The 27,042-nt window shown below is 45.6% G+C and overlaps 1 protein-coding gene across 2 annotated transcripts in view; it reads left to right on the forward strand.

The window, feature by feature from the left end:
• The window catches only part of ghra (growth hormone receptor a), a 150,603-nt gene extending 132,751 nt beyond the window's left edge, over window positions 1-17,852 (forward strand). The window contains exons 10-13 of one of the 2 annotated variants that reach the window (XM_069884139.1): window positions 1,635-1,725; window positions 4,876-4,945; window positions 5,594-6,601; window positions 7,990-17,852. In XM_069884139.1, coding sequence (XP_069740240.1) covers window positions 1,635-1,725; window positions 4,876-4,945; window positions 5,594-6,574 — 1,142 coding nt within the window. In that variant the 3' untranslated portion in view covers window positions 6,575-6,601; window positions 7,990-17,852. Of the gene's footprint in view, window positions 1-1,634; window positions 1,726-4,875; window positions 4,946-5,593 lie in introns of both variants that reach the window. The other variant, XM_069884129.1, reaches the window with a different exon arrangement.
• Window positions 17,853-27,042: the final 9,190 nt, after the last annotated feature.

The following is a 27,042-nucleotide window of genomic DNA, read 5'->3' on the forward strand; positions in this document are numbered from 1 at the left end:
TTCTCTCTCCACCGCGGGCCTCTTCGAACAGGTAAGGCCTTCTCCTTCTTCTTCCGTTGTCTTCTCTTCCTCTCTTCTTACCGTTGATTTCGATTTTTCTTTTTTCGTCGCCATCTTCTTTCCACCTTTATACTCACTTTTCTTTAATTTTTATTTTTGTGCCTTTGTGTTTTCCTTTGTTTTTTCCGACTTTTCTGGAGAGGGCTGGAGTTCACCGTCCGGCCACTACTCCATCACGTGATTCCCAAGAATTCCTCCTTCAGGATTTCACTTGTTTTTTTGTATCTGAGTTCCTACCTCCACACATTCTTTTGGATCTTGCATGAAAGATTAACTTGGTTTCTTTTTTCCACGGATGGTAACTGACCTGATAAGTTCAAATTTATTGTCAGAGTACTTTACCTGGACTTCACATTCAATCCAGGCCAGGCAGAATTTCTAAATTACCAATAATTGTAGACTGTACTCAAGAAGAAAGAAATGTAAAGAAACTGACTGCGCAAATACAGAATTATCAATATTCACCAATAAATAATGAGCAAAGATCCTTTAAACGAGTCCCTGATTGATTTTGTTGTGGAGGGGTTGCAACTGTTCCTGAACCTGGTGGTGTGAGTCTTGTGGCACCGATACTTCACTCCTGATGGCAGTAGCAGGGATAGAGCAGGGGCAGGGTGACATGGATCCTTGATGATTGCTCCTGCTTTCTGACAGTGGGGACGGATTTGCCTGTGATGTCCTGGGCTGTGTCTGCTACATTTTGCAGGACTTTCCGCTCAGGGTCATTGGTTTCCCCTAACCGGCTATGATGAAGTCAGCACAAATTCCACTCCACATCTGTATACGTTGGCTAAGTTTTTCAATGATGTTCCGAACCTCCATGGGCTTCTGAGGAAATGGAGGCGCTGACGTGCTTTTTTCTAAATGGCTATAACATGATGAGTCCAGGACAGGTCCTCTGATAGTGACCAACCCCCAAAGAATTTAAAGTTGCCTATCCACTCCACCTCTGATTCCCCAATGATCACTGGATTGTCCACCTCTGGTTTTCCCTTCCTAAAATCTATAAACAGCTGTAAAACACAAAAGTCTGCAGACACGGTGCTTGAAGTAAAAACACAAAGCAGGAGATACTCAGCAGGTCAAAATGTAGCCTTTATGTGGCAAAGAAAAAGATACAGAACCAACATTTTGGGCTTGAGCTCTTCATAAAAATATGGAAAAATATTGGCAGGTGTCCAAACAAAATGATTGGGGGATGGAGGGAGGGGCACAGTCCCACAGACAGAAGGTAATAGGTGGATATGGGAAAGAGGGCACACCAGGAAACAAGGGGAGGAGGAGGGATGGCCGTATGAATAGAGAGGTGAGGGAAAGAAGACAAAGGGAATGGGAAGGGTGGGAGAATAGAGAGAAGTCTAGCAGAAACCGGGAAATTCGATGTTAATGCATCTGGTTGGAGAGCTCCTTGGTTTTGGTGACACTGAGTGTGAGGTTGTTGTTGGTGCACCATTCAATCTCCCTCCTTTCCCTTTTTATACAGCCGACTACCGTGGTATCCAGCAAATTTGTAGATGGTGCTGTTTTGATAAGTGTTCTGAATGCTAATTTCTATATGTTGTGTTTTTTTACAGAAACAGGACTTTTGTTCCAGCTCCTCCTGGTTTTTGCTTCCTTGGGAACGGCCGTGATGTTGTTCCTGATTCTGTACACTAAAACCCAAAGGTATGCATGGCACGAACACAGTGAGTGGTGCACGGTTATCAGGCACGAGGGCCAAGAAGTCTCTAGTCCCAGATATTATTGTACCAGGTACAGTTTTGGGCCCCTTATTTAAGAAAGGATGTGAAGAGGGATCAGAGAAGATTCACAAGAATGATACCTGGAATGAAGGGATTGGCATATGAGGAATGTTTAATGGCTCTTGGACTGGACTCTTTGGAGTTCAGAAGAATGAGGGGGAACCTCATAGAAGTCTTTTGAATGATGAAAGGACTGGACAGAGTCGATGTGGCAAAGTTTGTTTCCCGTGGTAGGAGAGTCGAGGACAAGAGGGCACAACTTCAGGATTGAAGAGTGCCCATTTAAAACAGAGATGCGGAGGAATTCCTTCAGCCAGTGGGTGGTGAACCTCTGGAATTTGCTACCATGGATGGCTGTGAAGGCAGGGTCATTGGGTGTATTAAAGGCAGAGATTGACAGGTATGTCGACCATAACTTTGCCCTTCTGACACGCCTTTTCTATCTGCTGTTGTAATTTGTTGTCCACATCGCAGCTCCTGCTGGGAGGTCTGTAATTAACTGCCAACAGTGGTTTTACCCTTGACATTTCTACACTTGACCCATAATGATTCCATATCTTCTGATCCTATGTCACTTCTTTCTCATGATTTAATGTTGTTCCTTAACAACAGAGCCATGCCACCCCCTCTGTTTACCTGCCTGTCCTTTTGATTCACTGGGTGTCCTGGGACATTCCGTTCCCAATGACATCCATCTTTTAGCCACGACTCTGTGATGGACAAACATCATACCTGCCAATCTGTAGCTGAACAAGGTCATCCACTTTATTCCTTATGCTGCATGTATGTATTAGATACAAAACCTTTAGCCCTCTATTTGTTACATTTGACTCTGTGTTCTTGTTGCATTGCAACTCACCCCCATGGCTGCAACTTTGCCCTATCTGCCTGTCCTTCCACACAAATGCCCTACTAGCTGTTCCTACTTGTATGCCAACAGCCACTTTCTCTGCTTCTTCATCTTAGTTCCCACTCCCCGCTATGCTACTTTAAACCTCCCACCCCCAACAACAGCATAGGCAAACCTCCCTGCCAGGAGGTTGGTTCCCCTCCAGTTCAGGAGCAGAGTGCCCCTCTTGTACACATCACCCCCTTCCCCAGAACATCCTACCCCCTGTACCATCTCTTCAGTCATGCCGTTGTCTGCACAATCTTCCTGTTCTGATGTTCCCCAGCTCGCGGGACCGGGTGTGACCCAGAGTTTACCATTTTGGAGGCCCTGCTCTTCGGCCTCTTTCCTAACTCCCTAAACATCCTTTGCAACTCCTGCCTCTGCCATAGAAAGTTTTCTGAGTGGCAGGCGGTGACCAATGGGGTGCCACAGGGATCTGTACTGGGACCCCAGCTGTTCACAATTTACATTAATGATCTGGATGAGGGGATTGGATGTAATAGCTCCAAATTTGCAGATGACACTAAGCTAGGGGGGGTTGTGTGCACGGAAGAGGGGGTCAGGAAGCTCCAGTGTGATTTGGATCAATTGAGGGACTGGGCAGATCCATGGCAAATGCACTACAATGTGGATCAATGTGAGGTTATCCACTTTGGTCATACAAACCGGAGGGCAGATTACTATTTGAATGGCAATAGATTAAGAGATGGGGAAGTGCAGAGAGACCTAGGGGTACTTGTAAATCAGTCTCTGAAGGCGAGCATGCAGGTACAGCAGGCGGTTAAAAAGGCAAATGGTATGTTGGCCTTCATATCAAGAGGGTTTGAGTCTAGGAACAAGGATTCCGTACTGCAGCTGTACAGGGCCTTGGTGAGACCCCACCTAGAGTATTGTGTGCAGTTTTGGTCACCTTATCTAAGGAAGGATGTTCTTGCAATGGAGGGAGTGCAGAGGCGATTCACCAGGCTGATACCTGGAATGGCAGGAATGACTTATGAGGAAAGATTGCGCAAATTGGGATTGTACTTGCTGGAGTTTAGAAGATTGAGAGGGGATTTCATAGAGACATATAAAATTCTGGCAGGACTGGACAGAATGGATGCAGATGGGATGTTTCCAAGGATGGGAAAATCCAGAACCCGGGGCCATGGTTTGAGGATAATAGGCAAACCATTTAGGACCGAGATGAGGAGGAATTTCTTGACCCAGAGGGTGGTGAATCTGTGGAATTCATTGCCACAGAGGGCAGTAGAGGCAGGTTCATTAAATATATTTAAGAGGGAATTAGATCTATTTCTTCAGTATAAGGGTATTAAAGGTTATGGAGAGAAGGCGGGGACGAGGTACTGAACTTTAAGATCAGCCATGATCTCGTTGAATGGCGGAGCAGGCTCGAAGGGTCGAATGACCTACTCCTGCTCCTATCTTCTATGTTGCTATGTTTCTAAGAGACTAATATGTATCACGATCTCTGGCTGATGACCCTCCCCCTTTAGAATAGTCTGCACCCACTCAGAGACATCCTACACCCGAGCACCCAGGAGGCAACACACTGTCCTGGAGTCTCTTTTGCAGCCGCAGAATTACTTGTCTGTTCCCCCAACTATTAAGTCCCCTTTAATTTGCTCTACCTGACTTCACCTTTACCTTCTGAGGCTCAGGACTGACCATTGCTGCATGGTCTAGAAAGGTCATTCCTCTCAGTGGTATCCAAAGGGGTACACGTGTTGCTGAGGGGAATGGCCACAGGATGTGCTTCACTCCCTTCCTCCTCCCTCCTAGATGTGATTTTGTCCTTTTAACTTCAGCCTATCACTCCTTTAGCCTCTCGAATGAGTTCATCGAGCTCCTGCTCCAATTCCCTAACACGGTCTGCAAGGAGCTGCAGTTGGATGCTCTTCTCGCAGGTGAGTCGTCGGGGAGAGTGTTGACTTCCCTGACAATCCACATTTTGCCAGAGGACCATGTCTCTGCCCTGGCTGCCATTCCCACTGTCTTCTTAAAGAGCAAATGTGGAGATTATGGAGATACTGAGGGTACCATTAGGCTGGCAGAGAACATTCATAAATGGATAAAAACCATAGTGAACGGCTTCTGCGCCATCACACATAAACTGCCTTAGAAATAAATCCCCACGTGTGTTTTCACAGGGACTTGACATCCTAAACTGTTTCTTTCCAGATTGAAGCTCTTCTTTCTACCTCCGGTTCCTGTGCCTAAAATCAAAGGAATTGATTCTGATCTTCTCAAGGTAATGAAAATCTTTCGAAGTTTAGATTTATTCTCATAGTACATACATGACATCACATACAACCCCAAGGTTCTTTTTCCTCTGGGCCAGGCAGAATTTCTACTGATCGATAGTGCAAAACACTGTACTCAAGAGAAAGATGTGCACACAAGAGAGAGGTGTACAGATCAAAAAATAAACAAACCGACTGTGAAATACAGAGGGAATAAAAATGTCAATAAAGTTCACAAGAGTCCTTAAATGAGTCCCTGATGGAGTTTGTGGTTGAGGGGTCTGATGGTGGAGGGGGGGCAGCTGGTCTTGAACCTGGTGGGTGCGAGTCTTGTGGCACCAACTCATAAAAAGGTCGACCCCTATTTTTGTTCAAAAAAATCTGGAATTTTCCATAATCTCATGTAAATGTCGACCCTAGTTCTTCACAGATAACAGATCAACAGTTGGATGTACAATGAGGAAATGAATGGTTTAGGACGATTGAACTATTTGTAGATGTGAGTGCTGGAGAATTCCTACCAATTTTGATGAACATTTCAGGTGGATTGCTTTGACTAAAAGCTGTTACCTTTCTGAACATCAAATTGCCCTTTATGTTAAACCTCCACTTCTGCTAAGACTAATTTAAATCTTTGCCAATTGTTTTTGTTACAGAAAGGTAAAATGGATGAAGTGAACTCAATCTTTGCAAACCACCTGAGCTACAAGTCTGATCTATATATTGACGATCCCTGGATCGAATTCATTGATCTTGACCTTGATGTTGGCGATGGAAAGATAGAGATATTGGATACAGACAGACTCCTTGGGTCTGGCCACTTGAAGGCTGACAATTGCTCTAATGCCAAGGACGATGATTCTGGCCGCGACAGCTGTTATGAACCAGATGTTCCTGAAGTCGAAGGCGCTGGCTACAGAGAAATTGACACTGAACGAACCTGCTTTCAGCTGAAAAGCAGCAGCAAAAAAGGAGACACGAAGAACAATGCAGGAATTCCTTTTGGCGTGTCGGAGGAAGATGATAAAGGGAGCCAGCAACTGAATGGTGAAGGATGTGAGTGCAGCAAAGTGGAACAGGTTAGCACGGACGGTGGATTAACAGCCTCAATTAAAAATGAGACCAGTCATCCACCTCTGCACAACCAGCTGAGCAACCAAAGCTCTGTCGGGAAAATGGACTTCTATGCACAGGTAAGCGACATCACCCCTGCAGGGGGTGTCCTCCTTTCCCCAGAGCAGCAGAACAAAGTGGAAGTTCTCCCAGCCAAAGAAACCCTCGCTGATCCAAAGCCAAAACAGAAGGACAAACACTCAGACGGCGCCTACACGTCGGAGTTTGACATGAAGCAGTTTTGTGCCAGGAGCACAAGCAAAGAGACCCTCTCAGGGGCCGAGAGAAGCCTTAATCCAAGCAACTATTTCACCACCGAGAGCCTTGCGAGCGCCAGGGTCGGAGCTTGTAAAGAGACGGAAAACACAAGGCAGCCAACGTTATCCGTCCCAGATTATACCTCAATACACATGGTGGACTCTCAGCAGAGCCTATTGTTGAATCCAAATGTGTTACCCAGCAAGAGCCAACCTACCCTAGCTGGGTATCTGATGCCCGAACAACTTGGCAACGTCATCCCCTGATCTCAGCATCTCTCTTCAGCCGCACTGGTAATAAGAGGCGTCTCATAGACTTTGTCCAGAATGACATGAAAGTATTAGCTCGCAAAAATAAACACAAAATGGTACAAACCATTAAGAAGCGCGACAACTGTCGAATCAAGACGAAGGATTATTTTTAAATGTCAGCTCTATTTGTTAGCCAGAAAAAGCTGTATTTTTATGAAGCTAAAACAACTCCCATATAAAGAAGTGGAGTGTAATTGGAGGAAAGTTCTGTCAGTCAGACGGGGAATATTGGTTCTCAACAACCCATTTCTGTCATTCTTGGGCATACCTCCTGCAAATGGGTCGGGAATTTGGGAAATCGGGGAATGGAACAATTCCCTGAAATCTTACATTCCTGAAGCACCAAACCCAGTTGATAATCAATGGTACTGAATTTTTAAATGTTAGCATTTAAATTTTTTAAATTATAAAAACATATTTACAGCATGGTAGAAGCCAATTCCGGTCATTTATATCCATGCCATCCGATTACACACAATGAACTGACAACCCCATATGTTTTGTAGGGTGGGAGCACCCAGAGGAAACATGCAGGTCACGGGGTACAAGCTTCTTACATACAGCGATCGCATCGTGCTAACTAACTGCTGACCGCTGGAGGCAGGAGCACAATGCATCCTTGACACTATCTAGTGCTAACATTCAGCTAGGAACTTTCAGGTCGCCTTGTTGCCCTGAAATAAGGTGTCAGGGTGAATGAGCCACCACTCATCCCAGATGGGAACGGGGGAAGATTGTGACATCTCTGCAGTGCAATTTTCGAAGTTCAAGAATGGCTGGAATAAGACTGCAAGATGCAGGAGCAGAAATAGGCCATTCAGCCCATCGAATCTGTTCTGCCATTCCATCCATTTCCCCACTCGGCCTTCTCCCCATAACCTTCAATGCCCTGGCTAATCAAGAACCAAAATGACTTTTTCACAGGGTAGGGGGCCTATAAACATTTAGCAGAGTCCGGGGGGGCGGAGCGGCATAGCCGCAAAAAGGTTGAGACTGGCTGTTTTAAGCTGATCACATTCATCAACGATTGTAAGTACATTTTCTCCCTGTTTTGAAAGTGCTGATACTAATAATGACGACACAATGGGCGGCTCGGTTGGCCTGACATTACTACAGTGCCATTGACCATGGGTTCGAATCCCGTGCTGTCTGTAAGAAGTTTTCCTGTTCGTCCCATGTCTGCGTGAGTTTTCTCAGGGGGGCTCCGGTTTCCTCCCACCATTCGAAGTGTTCTGGGGGTTGTAGATTAATTGGGTGTAATGGGGCGGCACGGGTTTAAATGGCCAGAATTAGCCTCTACCCTGCTGTCAATAAAATTGAAAATTTAAGAAATGAACTTTGATATATTTTCAAAAATCAAACAACTACAGATGCAGGAAGTTTGAAGGAAAAGCAGCTGAGAGAGAAACGCTGAACACAGGATCACTGTGAGTGTACCAACCACGAATTTAAACTCATTCCATCCATGTGCACGTCGTCCGTACCCCTCTAGTCCAGTGGTTCTCAACCTTTTTCTTTCCACTCACATACCACCTTAAGTAATCCTTGACTAACCACAGAGCACCTATGGCATCCTATGCTCTAAGGGATTACTTAAGGTGGTATGTGAGTGGAAAGAAAAAGGTTGAGAATCTCTGCACTTGTCCCTACCTGTCGATCTCAATCCAAAAGCCTTTTGAAAGTTGCTATCATATCTGCTTCTACCCACCTGCTCTGACAGGGCATTCCAGTCTCTGTATTAAAATAAAACTTGCCTTGCAAATCTTCTTTTAAATTTTCCCCTGCCACCTTGAATCTCTTGCCCTCTTATTACAGACCTCCAGTTCGATAAACAACCCTCTACCACTGCCTTCTACTCCTTGTCACCAATATGCCTCAGATGCCTTAACCTCCTGGTCTAGACTACTGTGCAGGGATCTTGTCAAAAACTATACTACGGTTCATATAGTTAATGTCTACTGCCTTTCCTTCATCGAACTTGCTTTTTTTCCCTCTGGACAGCATGGTTGGTGTAGTGGTTAGTGCCATACCATACAGCGCCAGCGATCAGGGCTGCGGTTTGAATCCTGCGCTGTCTGTAAGGAGTTTGTACATTCTCCCTGTGCCTGCATGGGTTTTCCCCGGGGGCTCTGGTTTCCTCCCACTGTTCGAAAAGTACCAGGGGTTGTAGGTTAATTGGGTGTAATTGGCTTGTGGGCCAAAAGGGCCAGTTTCTGTGCTGTATGTCACAATTTTTTAAAACATTAAAAGTTACCACCTCAAAAAAAAACCTCTACCTCCGTCAAAGCTGCAGCATCCTCCTCTCATTTTGGGCAAGGATGATGTAGGTTGAAACTCTCTGGTCTGACAACTCCCGAAGTCTGGCAACTTCTGTGGCCCAGTCTGTTTTGAAACTGGAGTCCTGATCTGTAGGAATTAACTAACTCTAACTTAGATCACATGAGCAGGACAGTTAGTGTATTACAGCGCCAGCGACCTGGGTTCAAATCCTGTGCTGTCTGTAAGGAGTTTGTACATTCTCCCGGTGACCTGCGTGGGTTTCCCCAGGGGCTCTGGTTTCCTCCCACCCTCCAAAGCATATGGGGGTTGTAGGTTCATTTGGGTGGCAGGGGTTTAAATGGCTGGAATCGGTTTCTACTGTGATGTAAATAAAAAATTTTATAAAAGAAAATTTAACTAAGATGTACCAGTTCCAGAGCAGCCTCAACCAAGCGCGTTCCTGGTTTTTGCACCTGTGCTCAATAAGACCAGCTTTCATAATTAAACAATCCCAAATATCTCCTCCTTTGAAATACTTTTTTAAAGTTCATCTTGTGTAGTCTCTTGCCAACTTGTTCTAAATACACATGTAAGAAAAACACTAAGATAAAAAAATCAGATGGATGCTTGAAATTTGAAGTAGAAAACATTGCAATGGTGGAGTTCAGATGGAAACAGTCAGTGTTTCAGCTCAATACTGACCCCTTCATTCGAGCCATAGAGCATGAAAACAGGTCCTTGCATGTTGATGAATCCCGTCCCGTTCGGCACACGTCCCTCCAACCTTCCTGTCCATGAACCTATAAGAATAACTTAGCAGTTACAGTTGTATCTGCCTGAACATCCTCCCTCTACCCCAGGAGAAAGACTGTGATCCTTTACCTCAGCCATTCTCAAACTTTTCTTTTCGGCTATGGCCCCCTCAACGTTTATGGGCCCGTCAGGCAGGCAAGTTTTGGTTTCTTCCACATTTCTATCGACTACACAAAAAAACATTTAAAATATTTGTGTTATGTGAGGTGGTCTTTACTTAAATGTTCTTGACGCCCAAGTGGAGGGGGATCTGTAGGGCCCTTATTGAGAATGGCTGCTTTACCTTATGCAAGACTCGTGATTTTATAAACCTGCCTCAGACTCTTGTGCTCCAGGGAGAAAAGCCCCAGCCTTCCAACTTGTGCCTTCCAGTCCTGAAAACATCCTGGAGAAGGAGAGGATCATTCGCATGGAAGTGAGCAACCAGACAATTGGGAGGAGAATCATTGTCTGCACTCGTTGACGTCGCTTTCCTCTGTAAGAGGTGTAAAAGTTCCATTATTGTCACGTAGTATCACATTTAGAATGTAACATACATGAAACTCTTTAACTCTGTCTGAGTCGCCACTTTGTCCAGCGCCCCTCACAGAAATGAGGCCCCAGTGAGGACCAAGCTTCTGACCCCTGGTTTACAAGACCAGTGCTTTAACCACTGAGCTTTCAGAGCCTCATCTGTTTCCCTTCCTCTTCTCTTCTCCCTGCCTTGTTGCTAGGTATTGGGGGGAAGGATCTCCTGAAACATTAACCCCATCTTCTCTCCAAAGACATTGCTTGACCTCCTGAGTCTTTCCAAAGGTTTTTTTTTACTTCTTTGCAAAATCTTGATAGGCCATCACCAGTAAAGTCTTGATAAAGGGTTTTGGTCTGAAACGTCGATCATTCTATTCCTCCAACTGTTCCCCATCTGCGACCCTTTGTTCCTCATCTGCGACCCTCAGTTCCCCACTGTTACCCCATTGTTCCCTATCTGCTCCCCACAATTCTTTATCTGTTCTCCATCTGTTTCCCTATCTGTTCTCTACAGTTCCCCACTGTACCCCATTGTTCCCCACTGTACTGCACTGTTCCCCACTGTTTCCCTCTGTTCCCCATTTGCTCCCCTCTGTTCCGCTGAGTTCGTCCGGCAGATTGAGTTTAGCACCAGTACTGTTTTGTTCCCCACTGCTTTGGGACTATAGCCCAGAGCAGCCATTCATTCTCAACAGGGGTCCTCAGGTCCCCCACCAGGGTCCACAGTGCATTTTTAAAAAAGCCTTGTTAACATGAGTATTTTTTATGATTTTTTTTATGTAGGACAGAAATCTGTAAGAAACCAAAACCCGACTGCTTCATAGGGAAGGGGGCCCATAAACATTGAGCAGAGTCCTAAGAGTGGAGGGGGTGGAGAGTATAGGTGAAAAAAGGTTGAGAGTGGCTGAGGTCAAGGAGCACAGTCTTTGTCCTGGGGTAGAGGGGTGTAAAATGAGAGGGGGTAGATTTAAGATGAGGGGAAAGGTCGAAAGTGGACCCATGGGTTTTTTAATTCTCCACAAAGAGAGTGGAGTGAGCTGCCAGCGGAGGCTGTTGAGGCAGATTCAACTGTAACACTGAAGTTATTAAGGCTGGCCTAGAGTAGTAATCCCTGCAAAAGCATTCCTTACCGATTTCTTGTTCTAATTCAGCTCCCATACAGGGAAAATATTCTCTTTACCAGCTGTGTTCCAGCACTCACCATGAAGATAAGATGATCAGCCAGCACTAGCTGGTAGGTGAATGTTGAGAGCTACCAACCAGTGTTGGCTGATCATCTTCATTGTAAGTGCTGGGACACAGCTGGTCACCTACACCCCACCCTTTCCTAGTAAAAGCCCCATCCATCCAGTAGTATCACATTACTTTCTCAGAGAGGACAGCAATGAATCCAAGAACTCTCTTGGGGCGGCACGGTTGGCTTAGCAGTCAGCGTGATGCTGTTACAGTGCCAGTGACCGGGGTTTGAATCCCGCGCTGTCTATAAGGAGTTTGTTCGTTCTCCCCGTGACTGTGTGGGTTTCCTCTGGGCGCTCCGGTTTCCTCCCACCCTTCAAAAAATGTACCTGGGGCTTGTAGACTAATTGTGTGACACAGGCTCATGGGCTGGAAAGGCCTGTTACCGTGCTGTAGGTCTAAATTTGTTTAATTAAAAAAGCACACGATGGTCAACTGAGCCACAAATACTGACTTGTAGGCATCTGGAGCAGCAGAGCAGAAGGTCATTGGCTCCTTTCAGCTGTTCCTTCATTTCCTCTCTCCTGAAGTTCAGCCACACCACTAACTTTCTCATTGCCTGCTTCCTTAATCCCATCTGGTTATATGCTAGTCAATCCTAGGTTAACTTCTGATCCGTTTCACACAAGTGCATTCAGTTACAAACCGTCCTGTGCCATTTACAAAGCTGAAGGACAGATGAAATATTGTGACTTTCAGCCAACCTTAAGCCTTGCTCAGGACTGAAGTATCCAGCCTTTGTTCGATTTTCTTGATTTAAAAAAAATCAGTTTTGTTTGTCAAATGTAGCATCATTATCTCCCTGGAAACAAAATGTGAATTCAACAGAGTTTTATAAAAAATGTGGTTTCAAGGATTGTTATTTTCTGCCAAGTAGTTCTCTTGTAAGCCACGTTAAACTGTGGATTGAGTGGGGCCTAATCTTTATGTTTCGGCCCCTGTAGCTTGTTCTGCATTCACTGAATCTGGGCCTACCTCAGGTAACGTGCTTCTCACTCACATGGAATTGTCACTACCAGCAGGTGAAGGCCTCTTCAAAGGCAGTCAGGTGGGGCGATAATGTTTGCCTTGCCCACATACTGAAAAACGAATAGCATTAAAACAATCGTCCTTTTAAAAAGTGTTCCTGTGCAATATAATATTTCTTCATGGTTCTTTACTGTGGGCCTGGTGTTGGAGGAGCTGACAATATGGTTAGTGTAGCAGTTAGTGCAACGCCTTTACAGTATCAGTGATCAGGTCCGGGGTTCGAATCCCCGTGCTGTCTGTAAGGAGTTGGCACATTCTCCCCGTGTCTGCATGAGTTTTCCCCTGGGGACTCCAGTTTCCTCCCACGGTTTGAAATATACTGGGGGTTGTAGGTCAATTGTGTGTAATTTGGCAGCACGGGCTCGTGGGCCAAAAGGGCCCGTTACCGCGCTGTATGTCTAAGTATATTTTAAAAGTTAAGAGATGCACCCTCACCCCTCTCCATCCTTTATCCAGAGCTTGACAATTTTGTTTACCTGATCATATATTTATCCAAAGTCATCAAACTCCTCAATGGAACCTATCTCCACAGGCAGTGCATTCTGGATTTCAACCACCTGCTGCGTTATAAACATTTTATCCCGCTTTACTCTAGATCCTCTTCTCCCATCCACTTCTGCCCCTCCAAAAGGAACAGCCTTGCAATCCAGCCCCTCATATACTTCTATCAGATCTGCCCCTTCATCCAGCTCATCAGTACAGGAAGTCCCAACCTCTATCTAATCAATCCTTGTCCTTCATATCTAAGAACCATTCTTGTGAATTATTTTTCTGGACTCTCTCCAATGACCTTGCGTTTTTCTTTCAATGAAAGGTTCAGCGTGACTTCCTTGCTTTTATACTCTGTGCCAAAATTGAAAATGTCTTTTGAACCCCCTTCACAACTTGCCCTGCACCTTCATATCCCCAGAGCTTTTTGCTTCTGTATCCCATTCTGGGCCTCAAACTGTCCTTCCAAGTACAGCACCACTTCCCATTCCGGGACTCAAACCGTCCGAGCCTCAAACCATCCTTCCAAGTACAGCGCCACTTCCCATTCTGGGCCTCAAACCATCCTTCCAAGTAAAGCAACACTTCACTTGTGAATCTGCAGAGGTCATCTACTGCGTCTGGTGTTCTCATTGTGGCCTCCTCCACATCAGAGACTGGATGCAGACTGGGAGATTGCTTTGTTGAACACCTCGGCTCTGTCTGCCCCAATACCGTGGATCTCCCAGTGGCCACCCATTTCCATTCTCCATCCCTTTCCCTTGCTGACATGTCTGCCCATGGTCTCATGCACTGCCAGACTGGGTCCACCGCAAACTGAAGGAACAACACCTCATCATCCGACTGGGCTCCCTCCAACCAGATGGCATTAACATCGACTTCTTTGGTTTCCGTTAGCCAATCGTGTCTCTCTTCCCCTATCCCTTCCCTCTAGCTCTTTTGGTTTTTAGACTGCAATGTTGGGAAAATTGTGGGAAAAAATTAACATAATTACTGCCCATGTGGCACCTTTTTAGACTGCAAGTGCCTGAGTGCAACAGTGAAGGTGGTTGGATGTGCAGTCGAGTGGATGAGTGACAACAAATATTTTTTGGTACAATTTATACTGCAGGCTTCCTCCAAAAGTTGTAGGATAAATCACGGTGCAGGAATTGACTCAAAATTCCTGCACATTCTTTTAGGCTGCCTGTGTAGCAGTAAAATTTCTGTTCTTTGCCATTACCGCCTGGTGTCTAAAAACCATATGTGTCTCTGTCTCTCCCTCTTCCCCTGTCACCTTTCCTCTAGCTGTGCATCCTTCTGCGATGAATTCTCACCTTTCGTCTCCTGTCCTATCCATGCCCAATTTATCACCTTTTCCCTGTTGGCCTGTGCTCCACCTTCTCCGGCCCTTTCAGTCAGGCTGCCTGCTTTCTGCTCAAAACTTGACAAGGGGCTCAGGCCTGAACGTCGGTAATATATCTTTCCCTCCTCTGGACGCTGCAAGTCCTGCTGAGTTGCTCCAGCTTTTCTGTGGTTTGACTACAATCACACGGTCTACATTGTACTAATTGTTTCTTCTTCCTACCAAACTATCACCACAGTAAGCTTCATCTGCCAATTGACCAGCCCCTCCCCAACCTCCTGCAATGTCTCACTGTTAACTTTGCAGTTTGAAACACTGCCAAGTAAAGCTCTCACTGTCTTGCATAGATTCAAGATTCTTTTATTGTCATGTAATAAAACAGGTGTAATTTAACACAAAATTGACCTTAGTCTGCTATAAAGGAAACAAAGATCCGCTTTCAGCAGAAATTGCCCGGCGCCTCTTACAGTCAGAGAAAGAGAAGTAAAAGAGAGGCCCCCCAGAGCCATTGAGTGTCCGTGGATTTACCTCCAGTGCTCCCACAGCCTCTGCAGCCGCACAGGCTCCCGTCCAAACCATTGGCAACCCAAGCTCCAGATCCGAACCTCCGACACAGTCAAGAACCTTTCTGCGCCCTTGGCACCCCATCACATCCCGGTTGTGATACCTGGAAGTCCCTTCAGCCAGTCTCCAGCAGTCCGCAGCCCGGTGTGAATCTCTCGACCGCAGTCACCCGCAGTCTGCATGGGTTCCTCGCCTCGAGTCACCAACTGCCTGTGCGTTCTTCAGCCGTGGAGCCCCTCGCTGGTCCGCCGCCATGGTCACTATATCTGTGGGGTCATCCCCTCTGCTTCTTCTCAAATAGGGGGCAGGGGGAGGGTGGGCTCCCCTGTTTTCCTCCTGTTGGCATTTTGCTGGGAATGTATTTGTGTTTCCTGTATTCTGGGCTACAGGATAAAATCACCCCTATCTTTTAGGGCGCCATGGACAGACAGTGCCACGCTGTATCAGCAGGTGGACTGCTCAGGGGGTGGGGGGGGGGTGGGTAGTGGTGTTGTTCACTCGATCTCCTGTGAAGAGAAGCCCCTGCATTTTCTTCCTGTTGCTGATACTTTATTTCATTCGGGGGGGCACATCAAGGAACAGCTGAGTCAACATGGCATTGCCCACCCTTCTCTGCCTCTGGGCAGGAGATGCTGAGCTGCCTCCTGACCTACTGAAGCTCAGGAGAAGGAAGCCAAGGCTTCAGGCTCCTCCCTTGGTTTCTCTGCACCATCGGCCAGCTCAGTTTGTGGAGATGTTTGCATCTCACCACTTTTGGAACCCTGTGCATTGCAAGTAATGGAACACTTGGACCTTGTGGTTATTTTAATGCATTTTAAATTAACTTTAGACATACAGCATGAACCCATGCTACCCAATTACACCCTATTGACCTACAACCCCTGGTAGGTTTCAAAGGATGGGAGAAAACTGGAGCCCCCAGGGAAAACCCAGGCAGACACGGGGAAAATGTACCCACTCCTTACAGACAGCGTGGGATTTGAACCCTGGTCCCGATCGCTGATGCTGTAACAGTGTTGTGCTAACCATCTGCCCCTGATTTTGAAGGAACTATGCAGAGGAGATAGTTTTGCCCTAATTCAACACTAAAATAGGAATCACGTTACAATTTAATCTGTTGCTTGCTAACCCCGAAACCCATTATTTGCGGGAATATTTGGATGGAGTGCAAGGAAGATTTACATGGATGTTGTTGGAACTTGAGGACCCTTGAGGGAAAAGTCAAGACTATAACTCATAGGAGCAGAAATAGGCCATTCAGCCCATCAAGTCTGCTCTTTAATCATGAGCTGATCCATTTTCCCAGTCAGCCTCACTGCTCGGCCATCTCCCTGTAACCTTTGATGCCCTGGCTAATCAAGAACTCTGCCTTAAATACACTCAATGATCAATGATTTGGTTAAACAGGACTGGACTTTATTCCCTGAAGTGTAGAAGATGAGGGGAGATTTGATCAAGGTATTTAAAATTATGAGGGGTATAGAAGTGTAAATGCAAGAGGGCTTCTTCCACCGTTGGGAGAGAGACAAACCAGAGGACATGCAGTTATTCCCTAAGGCACAAAGGTTTGTTTTAAATGAATGGAATCTCAGGGTTTTCCCTTCTGAAGATTGATGGTGTTTCCTGTCAATGTCAGTCCCGCATCTCCATGTTCCTACTTTCTGTAGCATTTTTGACCATCTGGGTTAATATCTGGACCTCCCTTGTTACCACTGTTCAGTGTAAACCTTCAGGAATTGCTTTGCCCCTATCTCAACCAGGCAAGACAATCAAACTTGCACCAAAGGAACTAACTTTCACAGCGTATCACTAATCAAAGAACTGAATCCAAAATGTACTCCCATTCTGCCACCACCGCGGGGTCCAGCAACAGCCTACCTTCATTTGGTCGTGACTACTCAGTGCATATGACCAAAACTTATGAAATAAAAGCAAGGTGGCCAACCCCATCTCTTTGCTGTCGAGCAACAGCAAGTATTCGTGTTTCTGTAATAATGTGGCATTACCCATCAGCGAAGAAAAAATAATTTGGAGAATTACTTTAGTGGTGAAAATTCACTTTGTCTTAAAAGCACTTTATGAAATTAACTAATTTTAGCACTTTTGAAATCTTTCTTTAACTTTGTGTATCTGTGTGTAATCTCGAAATGAAGGCAAACACACACACTGTACATCAGTTACGTGAAATATGTTCATGGAACATGAAGCCAAGCCACATTTATCTTCTCTGCTCTGTACTGGAAGTGTGGTCTATATGAATAAACATCTGTGTAATCAGGATGTGCTGTGGCTACACAGGAGTGTTCACGTGCCAGGAAAGGATTTAGAGCTTTGAATTGAATTGTATATTGTTCTGTGCCCAAAAATGTCATGAAAAGCTTTGTTCTGCGTGCCACTCAGGCAGGTCGTAGAGAGCCGACATTGATGGGTGGATCCACAAAAAAACTTACAGAAAGTGGTACAAGATTAATCCCGACAATGGTGGAATTTAACTTGGGCACAACAGAGCAGGCTTAAAAGGTGAAGCGGCTGCCAATGGGAACCTGGCACAGTGCAGTAGTGGTCATGGTTCTGACCTGGTCCTCTCTCTCCATGTTCACGTCGGCCTCTCACTCTTCACAACCACCTACAAATCTAGAGATGGACCTGTCCTCTGCTTTCAATCTCTCTTTGCCGCTAAGCGTGAGGGTCCAAGAGTTAGACACTGAATTCCATTGCAGCAACACAGCACAAACTGCCTGTATGGCTTCATCACGGCAACGGGTGGTGTTGAGTCATATTTCTGGGATGGTGTCTGGAAAAGCTTGATGTTGCACTGCCTGGGACCCAGAACTCTTGTCTTGAAAAGATAAAGAGATTGAGCTGGTTTGTTCAAGAATTAAAAATGGACAGATCAAGCAATTTGATTATAATTCGTGGGAACTGAACTGACAAGAAGTAAAAGGCCTTGATTGATCAAGAAGATGGCGAATGAGGATCTCTAAGCCCCACACAACAGCACCCTTACTGTTTGGCTTTGTGGTTGCAGGTGACCCTTCCCTCTGCATTCCGGTTGACTTGGTTCAGCAATCACAAATGAACCAATTCGGAAGTCGAATTAAGTCCCCTTTCAGTGTGAATAATCTGGCAGATGTAAAAGAACCATTGTCCCCTATCAACGGTCCAAAGTTGTGAGAGATGGCATTGCCTTGTAGGGTGTTCCCCTTGACCCGATAACTTTCCTTCACCCACGCACCTTGTCTGCTGACCCTCACCTTCTCCCTCGAGCCCCTCTTCGAGATGTGCAAGGTCTTTGCTGAAGGCAACAGTGCTTTTTTTTTGGGGGGGGGAGGAAATTGGCAGGTAAATCACCTCCCAGGTCAATCATTTAATAATTAAGAAGGAAAGTTTTTTTTTTCTCTTTGCCCTAAATTTGTATTTTAAGGATTAAATTTTGAAAAGTGGTGATAGTTCAAATAGAAACATTTTGTGATGTTTGTCATGGGTAATACATGGTTTTTCATCCTGAAAAGATGTATGTTCTATTTTTTAAAAAGTGCTTTGCCTTTTTGTGTATGTAGAGCTTTCTGGTTTTGTAAATTCAGAATGTATTCCTCTGATTTATTGTAACAAATTGATTAAAAACTAAAATTATCCTCAAAGAAACAATGCCTGATTTACGACATGATTCAATTCTGCCAGGCACAAGAATACCTGCAGTGAGTACTCAGAATCAGAATTTATGGTCATGAACATGTCACAAAATTTGTTGGTTTGTGGCATTGTCATCTAGTGCAAATATGCTATAAATTACAGTTAAAATAAGTAATTTAGTGCAAAAAGAAGAAAAAGTGAGGTAGTGATTGTCTTTCACTGTCCGTTCAGGAATCTGTTGGCGGAGGGGAAGAAGCTGTCCTTGTCCCACTAGGTGTTCATCTTCAAGCTCCTGTACATCCTTCCTGATGGTAACAGTGAGAAGAGAGCGTGGCCTAAGTGGTGAGAGTTCTTGAGGAGAGAGGCTGCTTTCTTGCAGATGTCCTCGATGGAGTGAAGACTGATGTCCATGAGAGAGATCTGGGAATACAGATACATTGTTCCCTGAAGGTGGTTTCGCAGGTGGACAGGGTTGTAAAGAAAGCTTTTGGCATCTTAGCCTTTACATATCAAAGTATTGAGTATAGGAGTTGGGATGTTAGGTTGAAATTGTTTAAAACATTGTTGAGGCCAAATTTGCAATACTGGGTGCAGTCTGGTCACTTAGCTGCAGGAAGGATATCAATAAGATTGAAAGAGTGAAGAGAAGATTGACTCGGATGTTGCCAGGTCTTCAGGAGTTGAGTTACAGGGAAAGATTAAACAGGTACGGACTTTATTCCTTGGAGCAAAGAAGAATGAGGGGAGATTTGATAGAGGTTTACAAGATTATGAGAGGTATGGAGAGTGGAAGTGTGTAGGTTTTTTCCATTTAGATTGGGGGAGATAAATACGAGAGGTCATAGTTTTAAGCTGAATGGGCAAAGGTTTAGGGGGAACATGGGGGGAAAGTTCCTCACAGAGAATGGTGGAGTGTGCAACAAGCTGCCATATGATGTAAATGCTTTAAGAACGTAAAAGTTTGAAGAATAAATTGGATAGATACATGGATGGGAGAGGTCTGAGGTTTATGGAATAGGAGCAGGTCAATGGGACGAGCAAAATAATGGTCAGCACAGACTAGCAGGTCTGAATGGCCAGTTATCTGTGCTGTAACGTTCTATGGTTCTATTATTATGAACTCCCATTTTAGTAAAATGAGAGGAATAGTTTAGACAGGAAGGACTGAATGGTCAGAGTTAACATTTCACAAGTCACAGCCCGGCGATAATTGAAGCATTGGAGGAACTAAAGGAAGGTTTATCACAGTCTGTTCCAGATTCAAGACGTTTGCAAAGACACTGGAGAGGAAGCAGCTTTTTCATGAAGCTCCTGTGGTCCAGCTACTTTGTGGAATTCAGAGCAGAGCCGGCTCTGTGAACGACTGGGCCTCTTCGGTGGATTGACCTATGCCAGGAGGGTCATTTTAGGAAGCAAAGTGCTTCATTTTGATTGTGACTAACAATGAAGATCACTTGGAGAGACCGGTGCCAGGGTTTTGGAAGCTTTGTGGAGGCCGCCAGTTCGAGTCTCACCTACAAAAGGACCAGGAGTGTTATGACCACAGCTCGTGTGGATGGACATTTCTTCAAAGGCAACGCAAGAAGAATTCGTGAGTCTGTAGTAGCCACAACTCCCGTCTTCCCATCAATTCAACATGAATTCTGGGCATCAAATTTCAAAGGTCTGCGCTTCAACACTGAATTTAAAAGTCTGAACTTTGAAGTAACTTTCTCAATATTGGCCTGGACGGTAAAGGTTTGGGTATATTGTTATTAGTGGCCGATTTAACAACTCTCTGCATCATGTTCCTGTCTTGTGCATTGGCTCCTCTGTACCAGACTTGGTTCTGGAGTTTCTAGGTCTCAGTCGTCTTCCTCAAATGCCATCATCTGCTGCTCTCGTTCCATAAGGTCTTCATTGGTCAGTTCTTCTGCATGGAGTCCAGTAACTCTGTGACACCATTTTCACTGATGTCCGATCACTTTATTATCTCCACTTTATTTTCAATCGTGCTCGCTTTTCTTTTCTTTGATGGATCATCAGTACTTTAATCAGATTTACGCTTTGGAGACAGGTTACAAGGGTAAATAAGAGAAACATTTCTGCCAAATACAAAGTTACACACTCAACACAGTGTTACCGGCAACATGATGTGACAATAAACTTGAGCACCATTCTGATAACACCCCTCCATTAAAACCTTCTGACTCCTTCCACTTACCCAACTTGGAAACCCAGTTGGTCACTTGTAATGCCACTGATTTACCACAGCTTACAAAGAAACAAAGAAAGAAAGAATAAATACACTCACTCGCTCGCTCCTTTCAGCATGAAGTCGACTTTCATTTTATTCTTCCCAAGACCCAACATTCAACTCCCCAAACACCACCCAGACAAACTCCTCTGACCTTCTCACTGGCTCACCACTACATGGGTGATGCTGACACTCACTCCCCCCTCCTGCGTCTGAGATTCATCACCCCTGTACTGACGGATAACACACCCGCGCATGTACGCTATTGCCCCCGCGTGTTGTATCATTTATGTCATCAGCGGCAGTCGGCACCACTCTCGACGAAGATAAGCATGTGATTGCGACAAGCTCACCCTGTGATCGAACCTTCCATATCGACTTAGGTTCACCACCCTGCCCTCATCAATCCTGGTCACGTCATCAAACCTCAAACTGGAGGGACCACATCCCAGACACAAAGACAAGCTGACTCTCCCTTATCAGACTTTGTTCATCTAAATACCGGTAGATCCTGCCCCTCAGAATCCCCTCCAGGAACATACCCGCCAACCCTTCAAGTCTGTGCCAAACTATTATTCTCCCTCATCCCAATGATCTGCACCCTGACCATAGCCCTCCATACCCATCACGGTTGGTGTAGGGGTTAGCACAACCTTGTTACAGCAGCAGTGATCGGGTCCAGGGTTCGAATGCTGTTGGTAAGGAGTTGGTACGTTCACCCTGTGTCTGTGTGCATTTTCCCCAGGGGCTTCGGTTTCTCCTACTGTTTGAAATATACTGAGGGTTTGAGATTAACTGGGTGTAATTGGGCACCATGGGGTCATGGGCTGAAATGGCCTGAAATGCTATATCTCTAAATTTAAATTTAAATACCTCTCCAATCCACGTACCTGTCCAAATTCTTCTTAAATGTTAAAATTGAGCCTGGATTCACCATTTCAGCTGATAGCTCGTTCCACATTCACAGGCCTAACATTCCCATGCTTGTCTATACAACCCTTTGTAATGAAGGCACAACATTATCCACCCTAGTCTTCCATGACCCATGACTAACGATGTTGCAAAATGTCCCAACAATACCATTAACTGTATACATTCCCCTTATGTTAGGCCTCCCAAAGTGCAGCACCTCACACTTGTCCAGATTAAACTCTATCTGCCATATCTCTGCCCATATCTGTAACTCGTCTATATCCAGCTCTATACTTTGATCACCCTCCACACTGACCACAGCTCCACCAATCTTTGAATCACGTGCAAACCTTTCAAACCTACCCACCTACTTGCTCAGGAGTAAAAGTCTCCAGACACCGAGGTTGAAGTAAAAACGCGATGCTGGAGAAACTCAGCAGGCCAAACAGGGTATTTTATTTAGCAAATACATTTTGTCGACATTTTGATGAAAGGCTCAAGCCTGAAACACTGTCATGTATCTTTCCTATATAAAGGTCACTGTTTGACCTGCTGAGTTTCTTTTTCATCCAAGTCATTTATGGACATGAATGATGGTGTTCATTTCAAGAGGAATCGAATACAAGAGCAGGGATATGATGTTGAGGGTTTAAAAGGCTCTGGTGAGAGCTCATGTGGAGGATTATGAGCAGTTTTGGGCTCTTCATTTAAGAAAGGATGTGCTGAGTTCAGAGGACGTTCACAAGGATGATTCTGGAATGAAAGGGATATCATATGAGGGACATTTGATGGGTCTTGACCTATACTCATCAGAATTTAGGAGAATGGGGGGGAGGGGGGAAACTCATTGAAACTTCAAATGTCGAAAGGCATTGAGAGAGTAGATGTAGAATGGTGGTTTCCCACAGTGGAAGAGTCTAGGACAAGAGGGACAACTTCAGGATTGAAGGGTGTCTGCTGTGAGCAGAGGAATTTCTTCAACCAGAGGGAGGTGGATCTGTGGAGTTTGTTGCCACAGGTGATGATGGAGGCCGGGTCATTGGGTGTATATAAGGCAGAGATTGATAGGTTGTTAATTAGCCAGGGCATCAAACTTTACGGGGAGAAACCCAGACTATGAGTGGGGCTGAGTGAGGAAATGGATCAGCTGAAGATTAAATGGTGGGGCACACTCGATGGGCTGAATGGCCTATTTCTAGTTCTATGTCTCATGGTGTTATATCATTAACAAAAGGGGTTCCCAACACTGATCCCTATGGAACACCACTGCACACATATGTCCATTCTTTTCCGCCCCTACTCTTCTGTGGACCAGTTAATTTCAAATCCAAATTATCAACTAACCGTGAATCCCCTGCATCAGCAGCTTTTGGGCCACCCAACCATGAGGGATCTTGTCAAACATGTTACTAAAGTAGATTAGTGATTAGTCATTAGGCAGCATGGTTAGAGAGTTGGTTAGCGCCACACTGTTACAATGCCAGAAACACGGGTTCGAACCCAGCACTGTCTGTACTCGCTGTGTCTGCGTGGGTTTCCTCTGGGGGCTCCAGTTTCCTCCCACTATTCAAAATGTAGCCTGGTTGTGGGTTAATTGGGTGTAACCGGGCGACATGGGCTCTTGGGACGAAATATGTTTAAATTTAAAAAAATGTAAAGTCCATGTAGACAGCATCCGTTGGCCCACCCTCATCAATCATCCTCTCATCTCCCTCCTCAAAAAACCCAACTTGGTAAGACATGACTTGACCCCTAACAAAACCACACTGACCACACATCAGTCCATGATTTTCCAAATGCACTGGCCTGAGTTTTCCCCAAATCTAAGGGTTGCTGTTTGATCTTTAACATGATTTAAATCTGGTTATTTTTAAACAAGATTTAAACCGCGATTAGTGCAATTCTTGGATGTATTTTCGAGAGTTGTCTCGACTGCCTGTTTACAGGAGGCTAAAGGTCTGCTCAGCTGATGGGTGAGCGACGATTGTGATAAAGCAACACGTCACCCGCTGATCAGCGAACACAATGTTACACTGTTTCCCCACAACACAGCCGTCAGGCCGAAAGGTTTGGATGTACAAAGGTTGCGTTAATGCAGAGATAGTAATGACAGGCGGCTCTGAACTTGGAGCTGAGATCTCGGCACGGGCGGAGACATTGGTCCTTCGAGACCACTCTGAGAGGCGAAAAATTCCCATCGCCCCACATGGTTCTCAATGGCAAAGAACTGATTCACTTCACAGTTTCACTTGGATATTTCAACTTGAAGTACGTTCTCTTTGCTGAAGCAGAGAGCTACAAAATGTTTACAATGTGGTGCGGCACAGGCGATCGATCCTAGCACTTCATAGAGCCATTCTAAAATCTGTTTGCTTTAAGTCTGCTTTACCAAGAGATTATGAGACATGAATTCCATCGTTGGCATGGTGTCCAGATTGTTATCGATCATGAGAGTGTTGTAGAAGAGAGGTGTGGGCCTGGGCTGTATAAAATTTTAAAAGTTTTACAAATAAAAAAAGAGACATCAAGGAACAAGTGTAGTGACATGTAAGTAAAGATTCAAGATTTTATTATTGTTGTGTAATAGTATATAACATGTAATATTACATGAAATTGCCTTCTGCCTCGTGAAAGGCAGACAAAAGTCCCCATTAGTGTTGCCTGGCGCCCCCTACAGTATGAGAGAAGGAGAAGCAAAAGTGAGTCCCTTCAGAGTCACCGAGATTCCTGGTTTCGCCTCTAGCCCTCCCACAGCCTCTGTAGCTGCACAGACTCCTATTTAATCCATGGACAACACAAGCTCCAAATCCGAACCTCTGACACGATCAGGAAGCCTTCAGTGCTCAAGGCCCTTTGGGAGCCCTTCTTGCCCTCAGCACGCTCTCAAATCCCAGCTCTGATACCTAGTTCCCATGAACCGATCTCCAGCGGCCCACATTCAATGCAGGTCCCATGACCGCAAGTCACCTGCAGCCTGTGTGGGTTTCTCGGTCGCTGTGTCCCACGCTGGTCCGCCGTCATGGTCAACATCTTGTAGAGTTGTCTCCTCTGCTTCTCTTTCTCAACAGATGGTGTTATCCCTGTTTCTGGTGCTCCCCCGGAGTCTGCAATTCGTAAGTCGGTGAAGAAGGTGTTTTTTTTTAAACATTCAAACCTTATTCAAACTACATTACAGGAGACAAAACACACACAAAACTACAACTGAAAACCACTATAGGTGTGGCAACAATACCATGAAAAGCAGCAATTTCCATTTCACATTACTACACATCAAATTAAAATGCAATTTTTGTCAATCCCCGGGTAGACCGCTGTTCACGGAACTCGGATACTGTACCCTTGGACACTGCGCGATCCCACTCCCAACAACACACTGGCCCGGACGTAATGTGCAGACAGTTAGTTAGCCGCACACCCTCGAATACCCGCCAATTCAGCCCATGAATAGCCAGTTTTGGCAACTCCAACAGCAACCCCACAAGGAAATCTACCAATCGCCAATCCCTCTCCACACCGGCCGGCTGTAGATCAGGCGTGCGGGGCTGAAGTGCAACAGGAATTTAGGTGAAGAGGGGCTGCAAAGATGTGGGACACCATCTCCTCCTGGCGGCTGGGGTGTTGGTGAACCAACTCAGGAAGCGGTTACACAGCACTGCAAGGTGTTTGGCATGCTGACCTTCATTGGGTGGGGTATTGAGTTCAAAAGTTGGGAGCTCATGACTCAGCAGGACAAAGTGTTGAGGAGGCAGTTCTGGTCGCCCAGTTATAGGTAGGAGATCAACGGGTTGGAAAAATTGCAGAGGAGATTCACCAGGATGTTTCTGGGACTAGAGGGTTGAATTATAGGGAGAGGTTGGTTAGGCTGGGTCCACTCCCTACAGCAGTGGAGGCTGAGGGGTCATATATAGTTTATAAAATCAGAAGAGGGATGGCGAAATTGAATGCTCTCAGACTAGAGGTAGATGATTCTAGAACTAGAGGGCACAGGTCCAGACAAACTCTCCATTGTCAAATTCTCCAATAACACTACAGTCATGGGCCAGGGATCAAATAACAATTAGATGGAATACAGGAAAGAGACTGGAGGTCTATGCCATGTGCCAACAATAGCCCTCTCTTAACGTCAATACAGTGATCACTATCTTCAGGAAAGGACAGAATCCACATCCCTGCCCAAAGAGAAGAAAGCTTCCAAGTTTTTAGGAAGAAACATCTCCAGTGACCTGACCTGACACATGGTCAAGGAAGTGCACCAGTGCCTCTACTTCCTCAGAAGATGAAGGAAATTCAGTGTGCCCCTCTTATCCCTCAGCAATCTCTGTAGGGCCACCATCGAGAGCAGACTTGCTGGGTGCATCCCAACATGGGACGTGAGCTGCTCTGGAGAAGATCAGGAGAAGCTGAAGAAGGTAATGAATGCAGCTCAAGTTTAACTTTATTTATCTTCCAACTGTATCAGTACAACCCGGTGAAGCAGCATTCTCCGGTTCTCGGTTAAAAACACTGCCACGCACACACACAGACAAGCGGTACATGTGCATAATGCATATTTACAAATATTTTAAAAACTAAATATTATTAATTAAAAAGTTGAGTCACAGATGGTTAGTGTGAGCAGTTCATCCATCGTTCAGCATCTCACTGCCCGTGGGAAGAAGCTGATCCTCAGCCTGGTGGTGCCGGCTCGGATCCTCCTGGATCTCTTCCCCGACAGGAGCAGCTGAAAGATGCTGTGTGCGGGATGGAAGGGCTCCTCAATGATTTTGTGCGCTCTCTTCAGACAACGATCCCTGTAGATGACGTCAACGGGGTCGGGGGGGGAGGGGGTGGGAGGAGACTCCAGTGATCCTCTCTGCCGCTCTTATGATCCTGTGGATCAAACTCCAATCTATTTCTCTGCAGCAACTGTACTGCACTGTAATGCAGCCGGCCAGGACGCTCTCAGTAGAGCCCAAGCCGCACAATTACACTCAATTAACCTATGTTTTGAATGGAGGAGTAAACCAGAGCACCCAGAGAAAACCCACAGAGACACAGGGAGAGTGTAGACAGCGTGGGATTCAAACCCTGGTCCCAGAGGAAACCCATACCAACACAGGGAGAATGTACAAACTCCTTATAGATAGTGTGGGATTCGAACCCCAGTCCCAGAGGAAACCCACACAGACACAGGGAGAACGTACAAACTCCTTATAGACAGCGCGGGATTCGAACCATGGTCCCAGAGGAAACCCACACAGACACAGGGAGAACGTACAAACTCCTTATAGACAGTGCGGGATTCGAACCATGGTCTCAGAGGAAACCCACACAGACACAGGGAGAACATACAAACTCCTTATAGACAGCGTGGGATTCAAACCCCGGTCCTGGAGGAAACCCAACCAGACACAGGGA

This window comes from Narcine bancroftii, chromosome 1, assembly GCF_036971445.1.
Source record: "Narcine bancroftii isolate sNarBan1 chromosome 1, sNarBan1.hap1, whole genome shotgun sequence".
Lineage (NCBI taxonomy): Eukaryota > Metazoa > Chordata > Chondrichthyes > Torpediniformes > Narcinidae > Narcine > Narcine bancroftii.